We start from the raw sequence: 13,968 nt of genomic DNA on the forward strand, positions 1-13,968 counted from the left end.
CAATTGATGCTAAAATACATAATAAAATATCTTCTGTATTACAACTGTTCCATATAAAGTTAAATATTACATAATATTACAGTATATTACAGGCACTAGAAATACATTAGATGAACAAATCTCCAGAGCCTGATGGTGCTCCACCAAATGTAAGTCATGACACAAGTGATGTTATTAAAAGGCCATTAACAGATCTCTTGCAGCTGTCTCTTGAGACAAAGGTTATACCTACTGACTGGAAAATTGCTAATGTAGTGCCCATCCTTAAAAATGGTGACAAAACTGAGTCAAATAATTACAGACCAAGTCTTACTTCTGTTACAAGGGAGATTATGGAAATGACAATTAGGACTAAACCAGAGGATCATATCTATGGTGATAAAATACGATAATCTTCTAAGTGATAGTCAAAATAGTATTTAAGAAAGGTACAGTAGGTATTGCTTAACTAACTTGCCAGACTTCATTGAACAAATACCAGCAGTAACAGATGATGCCGTGCATTGCAAAAGGACACAGACCCTTGCACAATTTTCACATTTTGTAGCTTTAAGGCTTGTAGCCATAAGTAACTACAGAAGTAACAACATTTTTATGTACTGTACACAACCTACAGTGTAGTGCAGTGGTTAACTTTAGGGCACTGAGTTTAGTTCTGGACTTGGGGTGCTATCTGCGTGAAGTAGATAGGATTTGGCTCCCCTGCAACCCTTAATTGGATAAAACAGTTAGGAGATAGATGGATGTTTGATTAAAAAAATGTGACATAATTGAAAAGGGGAGAATACTTGTGCAAGGCAGTCAAAGCATTTTCAAAGAGAGATCTTCCCTAGCCAACAGCTGCACATCTATTTGACTTTGAAGCCAAACCAGGGTCTGTAAAACACAACTGCATCAAAGTCATCATCTATTGTTTTTCTAGAATGATATTAACACTTGATTTATGGCTCCCCCCACACTTAGGGTCAGTGTCATACTGTAGCCTGATTAAAGACTCTCTCTCCTGGGTCATATCTGACTGTGACTCTAAGATAAGAAACTGAAGGACTGAGATGGAGTGGGAATACTAGGCAATAAAAAGCTCAACATCCTGAACCTATTTTTTTTAGAAGCTATTTTTGCCTCATAAATAAGAAACCTAAAAGCAATAAATCAAAATGTTCATCAATCACCGTAGTTGTAATTGATTCTGGTGTCAAATTTTAATTACAGTGTTGCATGCTTCGTATGGAATAGCTGCCAAAAATAGGACTGTAAATCCAGTCTTTTGAAAGTACTTCTTTGGTGATGAGACTAGTGCTACATTGAAAGTGGCATTCAAGCCTACTCAATTGCTGGCTGCATTAAAATTACTAATAGCAAGTTAGAACCTCTGCAGCAGGCTTGTAGGCTTGTTTATGTGTCTTGATAGTTTCTCTGAGAACCCTAGTCTAATTATAGGCTGTCTTGAAGGAAACCCCTAAGAGTGCGTTTGATTCTTTTCCCTGGGAAGCAGTGAGGCCACACAAGCAAGAAAAGATCGATTACCCTAGAGACAGAATGATTCTATTTGTCCATCAGAGAGCCAGCCTACTGAAATTCAGTCTTGTGCCCTTTTCTGTGAACTGCTGTTTCATGGCACGCTGACTATGGCTTTAAAGCAAGGATCGTTACTCCTGGCCTCACTCCTGGCTTAATAGTGAACTCCATTCATCCACCCAGTCATTTTCTAACCTCTTCACCCAATTCAAGTTCATGGGAGAGCTGGAGCCTATCCCAGTAAGCAATAGTGAACTCAAACCTCTCAACTTCAAAGACTTGAAATCCTGAAATTAAAAATCATATAACAAATTAAACAAAACACCCCTACACGTTAAGACGTTGCTGTGAATTATGGGTATGAATGGTAACTAACCTGTTACACAGTCACAGTGCTACAAGAGACTGAACTGCCTTATGCCTTTTCATTCTTCCTTTTTGTACAAGTAAAGATTTCTAATGAGATGCCATAAGAGAGTTTGATCCTGTAGCATTGTGATTGGACCAGTTAATTAATATTCATACCCATAATTCAATAATTAATTCAAGCCTCACTACTTCTCCCATGAAGGCTGCTGGGTGCTCTTTCAATAAATGTTTTATCAGGGCTCTGCATGTGTCTCATAACTCCTGATCAGATAATTCTGAGTCAGCCTTCTCTTCCTGTTGGCAGCTGCAGGGCAATCCCAGTGAAGTCTTTTCTGATGCCCAGAAACTCAAAAGAATTCTGTGATTGTATCACAAAACAGAAACTCATTTTCATGCCAGTTAAGAAAGGTTGAAGTGCTGAGTGCACAAGACCAGCACCACTGAGGGAGATTAAAATTCCCCGAACACAGTCAAAGTCGAACAGAAAAACAAAGAAAAACAGGTCTCTTTTTGAGCAAAAGACTCAAAGACTGCTATTTGGTCTCTGAAGAAGAGACCTAACATTGTCTAGCTCCTCTTCCTCACACAGAAATACAAAATAAACAATAGGAACACAAGTACATTGCAAAGATAAGCTAGAAATGAGAAGTGGAAGTTAAGTGCATTTTGTTCATGTAGTTAATAGCATCTTAATGATACAAGGACCTCATCAGCTGGTTCTTGCAGGATCTCCAGGAATCTGTGTATCCGAACTCAACAGGGCTGTGTAATAGATAGTCCTGAAATATTCAGCAGAAGGAGAACAGGTATTTTGATTCAGCAGTATTCTCCACTTTCTGGGGAGGAGTCCTGCATGACCTAGAAGGTCAGAGCGCCTACAAGTGACCATAATTGAATCCTGAAAATGACCAAAATCACATCCTGAAATGAGCTGCACAGATCTGCTTCAAGAACATATCACTGTTGCCAGACATCTATTACCCTTTGTGTGAAGCAGTTTTCAATCATGAAAAATCTTCTTAAATTATTTTAAATCTTAATTTATCTTAATTTTCTATTTATGTCAAGAAGACTTCTTGTCACAAATGTTCCTAAATTAGTGCAACACCCGGACCAATATCTTGCAATACCTTTGAGAATTTTGAATGCTTATCCCTGTAAATCTTAAAGGCTTTCAGAGGTTTAGTGTACTAAGGACTTTGAATATTTCTGATGTTAAGGGTCAAGGATAAGAAACCCAGGCCAATTCTTTAATAAAAACATTCACAGTTTTTAAAATCGCTTTTGATCAGGACATTAGATGGAAAAGTCTTGCTATACAGTCAGACATGTTTGTCAACAAACTCTCTTCAGAGTATACAAATCTGTGAGCTTCTCAATCTTTTTAAGAACAAATCAGCCTTTTTTCTAATTTTGGGAGAGAGGAATAGTCAAATAAGCAATTTGTTGCTTTTCTTGGTACTTCCAGTTAGCATATTTGAGAAAGTGAACTCATTTATAAAACAATTCAGCTATTGCCCTTGATCAACATAGATATAGACAAATAGACAGGCAGGTCATGTGCGCAGAAATTATGCAGACATATTCATTTTGATTTAGTTGTCACATCTTCAATGGTGTGTTAAATCAATACAAATAGGTTCCACATTTAGCCTGATCATTTCCAAGACTGTTTTCCCCAACAAAATGACAAGAATGTAACTGTGGTTGCAGTTATAAAGTTGATGTGAGCTGCATCTGCATTAGTCACTCTCAGTGACTATCCTGTTGGTAAAAGAGTGTTTAATGACCACAAACCAACATGAAAAAAGGATAAAACAACCTAAAACAACACTTGTTTTTTAGAGATCTCTTTGAGGATTTATTAATCACTTCATTGCCCTTTGTCTAACCCTTGCTGAAGGCAGTCAGAGGAGATAATTAGCGAAAGGATGAGAATTGATCTGATGGTCATTCTTTTCTACTCTCCTGGCCCTGTCCTGCTGTAAGATCTACTGCTCTCAGCGTATCTGGGCTGGTTGACTGCACAAGCAGAAAAACATTAATTTGCATAGCTGTGTTTTTTGTGTCAACGGATGTAAATTTTAAATCATCCCTCTTAAATCCAGGTAGCAATTTGTCAAAATAGTATATAATCATTTTAAGGACATGGGTCTTTAATGACCATTAAAGATCCAACCCTTGTTTTTCATGTGTGCTGTCTGGTTCCTATTTTTTTTTTTCAAAAAGGAGTTTGTATGTCTTTTCCTTGTTCACATGGGGTTTTCTCCACACTACAAAAATAGCCCTGCAATTCTTTTAATTTTATTTTTATTTACTTATTTATATAATTTATTATTTGTAAATATTTTATTAAAATTTCAGCTCATTTTTCTGCTGTTTGCTACAGATCTCATTCTGTGCTCCTTGCGGTGCTGTGCTGTTGTGCCAGCTCTCATTGCTCTGTGCTGCTCTAGCTGTAACATGAAAACCCGGCTTTTAGAAATGTGGATTTCAATTATCTGTGAAACAGGGGCTCTCACACTGAGAAAGGGTCTGGAATTCTGATTTCCAACACTCAAAATCCTTTTAGATTTTTTATGTTCCTATAAATCATCAGTAGCCTACAGATATAGAGATAAACCTTAATTGAAGCAATTCAACTGGTTTGCTCTAGTCCCACGCAGATTACAACTCAGAAACCTAGAAAACCTGCAGGGCCAACTCAGACTGAATGGAAAGGAAAGCAAAACAAGATTTACAAACTACATCTCAGCGCCCTTTAATAAGTGCCTATTGTCAACTTGGCTTCTATTTTTTCCTAATTTCCACTATATTTATTCTGCCTGGAATTCCCATTTCTTTACAGGGGCCTAAACATGCTTCAAAACATCCCAAACTCAAAATGAGAAGTATCTGTGTCAAGATTTACGACACAAAACTCTGCAACCAAGCAATCTCTTAAACGCCAAGCAAGGCAAGCTGATTGTAGGATGAACACATGCCAAAGGAACATTAAGCATAAAGTTTTCTTTTGACGAACTGCGTCTCTTAAAAGATTTACAACTTGCTGGAGCTGTGTAATTTCAAGAACAGCTAAGCTCAGCGAGAACAAGAGCCCAGTAAAACTGCAGTAATCATCGGACATACCTGCACAGAAAACTCAGTGTGTGCAGAGACCTTGAGGAAAACCAATAAAAAAATGAAAATGAAAAAAAAAAAATGTAATCAAAGTGCGCTTGTGGTGCTTCGGAACAATATATAAGCACAAGGTGACATCCAAGAGAAAAAAAACAACAGATTTTTTAAAATTTGTAGTTACAGAAGATAAATTTTAGGTAAAACTAATGCAAAGTACAAAACATAACCAGTAGTATAATATAAGGCCATCTGCCAATATTCTGTTAATTTCAATATACAGTAGAAAATTTAGCATCCTCCTATTAAAGTACTTGGTTAATGTGCTTTTTTAAAACCATCCCATAGCAAATGGGGCAGGTGGCGTGTTTTTGGAGATGTCTGGAAGACTGTCCGTTAGATTGTAATCAATGTTCTTGGATTTGTCATGTGTGCACTTATTCAATTTCCTTTATCTGCTGTAAACTCTAAAACTAAAAATGGAAAGAGTTTGTTTTTCTTAATGTTTTTTTTTTTTTATTGGTCTGGCTTTGAATGTAGGGCTTAATGACCATACACCGGCACTGCTGTCTCAGTGATGTCAGGTTGTCAGGTTGTCTCCAAGCACTTGTCTTACCTAATTACAGCAAGGAGCTAGCAGAGAAGCACTCAATCATAACTGATTTTTCATCTATATTGTTCATCTCTGTTGCAAAACTACAGCTTTAATGCATGCATTTTTAAAAAGAAATCACTTGAATAGATCACACTTCCAAAGATTATTGCTCTAGGTTATTGAAATATGTGCTGAGTGTCAGGAAAAAGGGTTTTTATTTCAATGTTAACATGGTTACAGGCATTTCTAATTTTACTATAAAGCTTTAATCCCATTTTAACCCTTTCCCATGGGGCAGCATGCTCCTCTGAATAAGCTCTCTAAGGAAACACTCTGCACAGGAAAAAAGCTGTATAATGGACTCCAACGTAGTTGATCAGGTTTTTCTAGTGAACGGTTCTCTCAAAGAGCATCCAGCTGCAAGAAGAAATTTCAGGCATCAGTTTTGCCTGGATGGTTGACTCGATTACTCTGCAATGGACTGGTGTTCCATCCAGGGTGTACCCTGCTTTGAGCCTATTGCTTGCAGGGATAGACTCCAGCTCCCCCGCCATCCTGAATTGGATAAGCAGATTAGTAATTGATTGGATGGATGGATGTTTATTCATTTGTTTGTCTAGCCATCTTGAGAAATCAAGATCTAGCCAACAAAGCAATATTCAAGGGGAAGCTCCAAACACGCTGAAGTTTGATGGAATGAAGAGTGATGGAAGCAACAAAGGTTGATGAGTTCATTGCATAGCTAACGGCATAGCTAAAGGTAGATCAGCGAAGATTTTAAGCAACTGTTGAAAAAACAAGTCTGAACCACTTTTTAATGAGCAATAGTTCCAGAATATTTAAAGGTTTCACTCACTATTTTTGTGTTCACGAGGAAAAGTAACACCCAAGAATCACATGCATTTTTTGCATGCAAATTTTTATTGAGTTTTGTACTGATAGGAAAATTGGCGTGATGCGCTTGGCTGAAGGCCAACTTTCTGACCACAGGATGAGGATCTCTGGGAGAGAGAAGTGAACAAAGAGGCTGCTACAACAATGGAGATGGAATGGACAAAGGATGCAAAAGAAGAATGCAAATGAGAAAAGGGGCTTCCATATAGTCTTTATAGATTTTTTTAAATAAATGAGGAAATTATGACAAGAATTATAACAATTTAGGACAGCCGAGACCACTTGAAATTAGCTGTTATTGTTATCCCCCATGAACTTTTTTCTATAAGCACATTGGATGTGTGGGAAAGCATTCCAGCTAGTGTTTTCAACACTTTTACCTCACCTTCTGAGGTTTAAGTCCTGTAGCTGAGCTACTAATTTGTGTGGCTGAAATTACAGAAATGAAGCAGCACTTAATAAGAGACATTAAACCCAGAACAGAGAACACAAATGGAATCGAAGAGGAAGTGAGTGTTCACCTGAACAAGAGGCCCTTCTTTACACAAAGACCGGTGGGAGTCTGGAACAAGCTACTCAATCATGTTGTTAATGTGGATATAGTGGTTTCCTTCTGTGAATGTTTTTTTTTATGGACTATTGAACACTATTGACTATTGAACAGCCAACATCAGCATTCCTGCTCCATCAGGAATGCTGATAGCGGCTGTTTGTCAGTGTGGCTACTTAATCAGATTACTCAAAAAAAATGTACAGTGTGGAGATGCTCTGCTCAACAAAGCTGACTGAGTGATTGGTCAAAAGACATACAGTAATTTGTGCATTATACCTGATGGCTGGGTCTTAAAACAAAGGAGCAACATACATGAGTTTTAGGAAAGAAAGAGCTGTGCTCAGCACTTTTTCTGATTTCATTTGAGGTGATTAGAATGTCTAGGAATATATCATCTTCCATGAAAAATAATATTAAATAAAATGCTTATCTATTTTTTGAAAATTGCAAAGACCTTTCCTTTTGCCCACGACATTTATAGCCCCTGCTTGAATAATTATTTCATTCCTTCAGTTGATTTTTTTGTGAATCAGGAGATGCCAAGAGCAAGAAACATATGACAGCATAGCAGAGCATCTCTGTCATTAATGAAAGAAGAACTGGGGCCTCTGAGTCACTAAGTGTAAGAGAGTTTCCAAGTGCTTGTTAAGCCCTCCTACACCTGCTGCGCTCAGACACACTTGCCCTCCAACTAGCCCTGTTTCCTGTCCTGCTTGTCGGCTTTCATTGCTGAAAAACTCAAAGTGTGGGAGAGATTTTTATTTCCTTTTTTTTTCAGAAACTCCGCATTCTTTAAGGTCTGCGTTCTGCAAAAAAAGTGATTTGACTGAGGAGATTCAGCTGACTTGTTTTTGCTATTGTGTTTCTTTTTTTCTCCATGGATGCCTCTACAAGAAAACGACACAGAAGTATGACAACACATGCCCCTGTCTTTACAGAAACCTGCCACTGCTCTTCACCGCCTGCAAAATTGTGTTTTAATTACAATCAGGCTTTCAGTTGCCCTTAATCAAATTACCATTGCAGCGCTGTACCGCTCGCATTTGTCATCCAATAATTAAATTATATTGCATTTGCAGCATTTGCAAGACCTGATGAGATTTTCACAAGGCAATTGGGGACCAGAATGGAAGAGCTGTACTTCAGTTGAAGTGCTCCAAATACCCCCTTAGCCCGCATTACATAACCCTTGTATAAAATGTTAATCAAGGCAATTGGAATAGTCTATGCACTTTTCATAACACTTCGTAAAATTTTAGTTTTAACCCTCTCCAACTACATTAGTTTAGCCCCATCTTCTGATACACAAAAATTCCAAGCAGGGCTGCTTTGGAAAGAAGCCATAGTGTAGTAAAGCACAACACTATGCTGGATTCAGGAATAAAATACACATGCTTGTCTTCTTAATTTCTTATAGGTTTTAACTCAATGATTCTGAGTTTCCCCCACGGGTAATACTAACCCTTTCTGATAAGATACAATTAAATTTAAACCTCACTTGCGGACCCTTTCTACTGCAATGGCAGACCACATTGAAAGGATCCTGCTGAATAACTAACTAACAAATTGCTGATCAGTCCCAAACACATTTGCCTAAAAAGGAGACAAGAGAGGTAATTGGCTCCCATCGGTACCTTTTTTTTTTGTTCTGCTGAACACGACCCTGGCAAAAATGGAACTCCCTCCTACATTGTCAAAATGCTTTAATTCAACCTGACGCTGCACTTATTGCCAAACAGGAACTAAAGACATGCAAGCAGAGTAGAAAAAAACTTTTTCAATACCTGTCATTTTCAGTCAAATTAACAAATCTGAGTGGATTCAATTGGACGTCACATAGCCAAACAAGCAAAAAAATATAAAACCTATTAAAACTTTTGAAAACGAATTGGTCGAAATTGTTAAATGCTTTCCCTTTGATTTCCTGTTTGTATTGTATTTTCCAACATTAATTTTGTAGAAATAACAGTAACACTGCTGAATGGCACAATTTCACATTTCATCCTTCAATTAGATTCAGCTCTATTACACAGTTCTCAATGTAATTGAAAACCGCAGACACATTTTCTAAGTGGCCATAACATCAGCATGAATTACTGCATTTTGCTTTGTAGAGCAAGGAAGACTCTTAAAGTGTCATTCACTCCTGCATATATCGCCTACATGTTGCAGTTGTCATTAATCGCCCCACAGAGCAATTACAATAGACATGCGGTAATTTTAAAAAATGTGGTGGTAGAGAATAGAGAGGGAAAACTCCTGAGATCCTCATTAGTGGACCTTGGGAATATGAGTCGGAACACTACCTTTAAGCTCTAATTAGGAAGAGATCAGCGAATCACTAACAGCCAGAGAGATCCAGGGCCATCAGTGAGCATGCAAACAGGATACAGCTCCAAAGCTCCTTAATATGATAACACTATAGTTCAAGAGCAGTTATGTGCTCTAGCTGAAACTTCAAAGTTTGCCCTTCTCTTTGTTTCTGTTTAAGTATTAGTAGTAAGTTGTGAATGCTCCTGTTTCCTAAATTGTGCCTAGCTATGTCTGCAGAGGTACTTCTCTCTTTGAGTTATTAACAGATGAACAGTATCACTACCATGGCTCTTGATATCAGAGAGAATAATATATTCATTAGTATTCCAAGGTTTGACAAGCAAACCTACTGCTGTGACTCCAGTCTTAGATCTCACATGCAGGTTTAAATATTATGCTAAACAAAGAATATAAAGTACTGTATCTCGGTACTGGTTATTTACAACACACTACAGTCTGACTGCATTGGGATAGCTTAAAGTGCATTGGTGCTGAGGATCAAAATAAACTTTCCTCACTATATTGTCACATATTTTCACAAAACATACAGATCTTAGATTAAATGATTACTTGTTTTTCATGTCATTTTGATTAATTGATCCTACTTAACTGACCGTCAGATATTTGAGTGACTTTGACGGCTGCATAAGCACTAAATCAACTCATTAATGAAAGAATTGAAATGACACAGGTGGCGATGTGATTTATCTTCTTCAAAGTCTAGCGGAAATCAAATAAAAAATACAGAAAGGAACCAATGTGGAGAGGATCTTGGTATCAAGTGAGGAACACCTTTATGTCACTAGGATTTTGGAGGCTGGACAAATTCAGCATATTGCCTCACCATCACCCAGAGACAATACGTGAATGACAGGCATGATGTGGGAAATCATGAGTTATGACACCCAGCCATGGTCGATGGGATAGTCCAAGTGTTATGGTCTGTTGCTACAGAACACTTGTAGTTCTCTAAGGAAAGTTGACTACACAGAGCTACATGGATCCAGTACTAGGTCCTCACTTGCTGCCATTCCTGTGGGCTCATCCTTACATTCCTGCAAGTGGACACAAATCCTCATGGTGCTTGTGTAACAATGGCTTTTGTGCAAGATGTGACAGTTATGTCGTAGATGCCCTCCACTGGAGTACCACTAAATATACAGGTACAGTATGTGGGCTGAGCTGGGATGACATGTGGCATCAGTGGCTTAGAGACCAGTGAACAGACACATGCTTGTCCAGGTTCTATGAGTGGAATGGAGCAGAATTCCGCAAGATAGCATCTGCAACCTGGTGCAAAACAAGCAGATGTGCTATATAGCTTCTATTGTATCCAACCGTGGCCTTTTTTTTTGTTTAGTATATTAGATTGGATTCAAATTTCATCAAGTAGAATGTAGTTTAGGAAAATAAATCAATAATTAACTATTGAAAACAGCCACATTACACACACACACCCTTCTCTAGGGTCCTCCAGATCCTCACCTACTGTAGTTTTGTGAGGCACCATGTAGAGTTACATACTAACTAATGAGAAGGAGTTCCAGAATGTACAGTCTTCTAGAAGTGTTTGAATTATTTTCAATATTATGTGTTGGTTTCATTGAGATAATGATCTAAGACATAGTGCTAATGCAGTTACAGGTACTGTAGATATATTTAGAAAGCCAAGACCTAGCTGGTGCTGGAATGGCTTACCATCAATTCTGACATGAATTCGACTGAAATTAGACAGACAGAAACTGAGGAATCAACTGCTGACACTTGTGAAATGCTTTACAAGATATTTGTCTTAAACTATCCTGAAACAGTCCTCCAGCTGTAAATCGGGAACTTGATTAAATGTACTTTAAATGTATGTATTAATTGAGTCAAACCATAGTTTGTAATACTGTATATTCTCAGTTTATTAAATATGTGTTAAGATTATTGATTTCACATTAAGTTTAAGCGCAAAATCAATGCCATAATAGAATAGTACTATGTCAAACATTACAAGTGTATCATTCATTGAAAGAACTCTTATTTGTACAGTATAGTACATCATGATTATTTTCCCAGAACGTACAGGTTAGAAACTGCACATAGAAAGGTTTGCAGAAAAATTAGCTACTGTATATTAAACCCAGCATCCAAAAACGCAGCAGAATGCAGAACTTTGGCACCTATGGAATAACTGTCCACCTTCTACGTGACGCAGAATTTACCATCGTGTTTGTGTCTGTTCCATTTTGTGCTTGGTGTTGTTTTGCATGTTATCTCTATATAAATGCAGTTAACAATATATTGTGAAGGATTTGTAATTACTAGTCCAAAAAAGTAAGTAGTGTATAAAATATGACCATCTTTGAATCAACTGATAGACTTGTTTTGAGAATAAAAGCTCCCTGTTAAACACGGATGTACTCATAATTCAGCTAAAGTTCTGCACAAAAAGAAATGTATTACCTTGAGCTAGCTGATTAGTCCTAGTTCCCCGAATCATGCAGTGAATACTGAATGTTGAAAAATTATGCCAAATTAATCTTGTCTTTTAAAAAGACAAGACTACTTGAGCCACAACACAGTAACGAAAGGGGAAAAGAAGGAAAATACTAATAATATACTGAGGGGCGTTAAAAATGCTGAACTTCATCAATCAGCAAAAACACAGGCAGAAACAAAAGCAAGGCTCCACTGCAAAGCAAACCTCAAAATACAGGAGAATATAAAATTACATATGAGCTCTTAAATTAAGATGCACCTGAAGGTCCCAAAATGTATTTGAGTAAACACATGAATACACTAATTAGTAGCTGTGTTGCTCTTTTCTTTTCTTACAGTACAGTGGACTTATATACAGAGCTAGCTATTGGTATAACATCAAAATAAAAACACCTGACAGAGAAGGCAACCTAACATGAAGCCCATGTTTCCTAGTCTCCAACAACTTTTATGCTAAAGGAATATCCAGGGATTCGGGAATATCCTGGGAGAAACATTGATTTCCTACAAGAAAGCTCTCCTAAGATATTTAAATTTCTTCCATCACCTAGAGTTTTCCCATTATGGAAAATAAAAAAGCAACAGCGTAACGAAATGATTTATGAATGGCCACAATTAAGGAAGCCATAGCTGGTAAGCTGGGTTACAAGATACTTGGGGTGACGATTCCCAACAAGTGCAGCAAACAGCAGAAATAAGACACAGAGCACACATATCCACCCACTGGGGCTTCAGTGGACTGAAAACAGAAAGCACCAAAGACCTCAGGAGGCATACCTTAAAGAGCCGCAGGATGTTGGCCACCATGATAGAAACAGAGCTGGCAGATGCCCCGATGACGCCCACCACCCTCTCTGGCTTGGTGATGATGGGCGGCCCCCCACTCAGACACTTCACATCGGTGCCGTCCTTCTCGATGAGCGCCTGCACGAAGGTGAGAGACTGCTCCAGGGCGTGGGTGTCGCGGGAGCAGGTGTCCAGGATCCTGGCCCCCAGGGTAATGTTGGGCAGGAGGTCATTGTCGTTGTTGATGCGGTCCAAGGCGTACAGCATGGCCTCCAGCCGGTGGATGCCCTTCTCCTTCTTCAGCTCTCCACAGGCTTTCCCGTCACTGCCCCGCGAGTGGACCGGGAACAGGCCCCCCAGGGAGATATCCCCGTCTATCCGAATGGAGTTCAAGTGGGTGTGACCCGGGGACCTTGGTTTGGCCACCAGCACAGGAAGAAAACAGCAAACCAACACCAAGGTTGATCCCAGAGTGCCTCTCCTACAGCTGGGCCAATCCCACACCCCAACTGAAAACAAAGTCATGGCGCTGAACCAACAAGACATCAGCTTTCTAATCCCTTCTGAAAAACCAAAAAATCTCAAGGGTCAGTCTTGTATCCAGTGGAGGAAGCAGGGATTCAAATGTCTTTTTTCATGCCCCTCTAAGTTGTTTGTTTCTATAAAATGTTATTTTAATTTCCTTATCCTCAGACCAATGTTTTATTCACTCTTCCTCTCATCCAGCTCAGTCACTAGGAGTTGCAGGCATTTACAAAACAGTCTGATGTAGAAGGCAGGGCAATCCATGAAGCGCCTTCTCAGGAGATACACAGAGCAAAGCCAGCTGCTAAGCTCTGTTTCTCTTGCTTGCCTCTGTCTAGTTAATTTTTCATCTCCCGCATGATAGAGAAAAAAATAAAATCAGAAAGCAATGATAGTGCCTGTTACTTGCAGGGGACAATCCGATGCAGGCACGCGTGTTCCCAAGGTTTGTGAATGCACTCCTGAAAGGTAAAGAAAGGACATTTTAAGATAAGATGGAACTGAGAGGGTAAAAAAAGCACAATAAATGAAACATTTTTTTATGTGCCACATTAATCCAGGCACCTTATAATCTAAATTATCAATGAATTATAAAAAACATGGTAAAAATGCCAAATGCAGAATCACATAAACTCCAGAACATCAAGTGACAGAATAACTAATCAGTTAACTGCAACATATTCACAAATATATAATCAAATAAATGACTGTTTTTTTTTATAACAAGTTCACAGACATGTTAGCAAACAGACCCGAAAGGAGTTTAACATGGTCTGACAATAGACCTGACATGGGTACTGTAAATTCATTATGT

General features: G+C 38.5%; 1 protein-coding gene across 1 annotated transcript in view; it reads right to left on the reverse strand.

The window, feature by feature from the left end:
- LOC148830782 (metabotropic glutamate receptor 4-like) overlaps positions 1-13,175 on the reverse strand; it is a 330,655-nt gene extending 317,480 nt beyond the window's left edge. Inside the window, exon 1 of the mRNA XM_088921144.1 lies at positions 12,621-13,175. Coding sequence (XP_088777270.1) covers positions 12,621-13,175 — 555 coding nt within the window. The remainder of the gene's footprint in view (positions 1-12,620) is intronic.
- Positions 13,176-13,968: the final 793 nt, after the last annotated feature.

This window comes from Atractosteus spatula, chromosome 7 (genome assembly GCF_055471065.1).
Source record: "Atractosteus spatula isolate fAtrSpa1 chromosome 7, fAtrSpa1.hap1, whole genome shotgun sequence".
Taxonomy (NCBI): Eukaryota; Metazoa; Chordata; class Actinopteri; order Semionotiformes; family Lepisosteidae; genus Atractosteus; species Atractosteus spatula.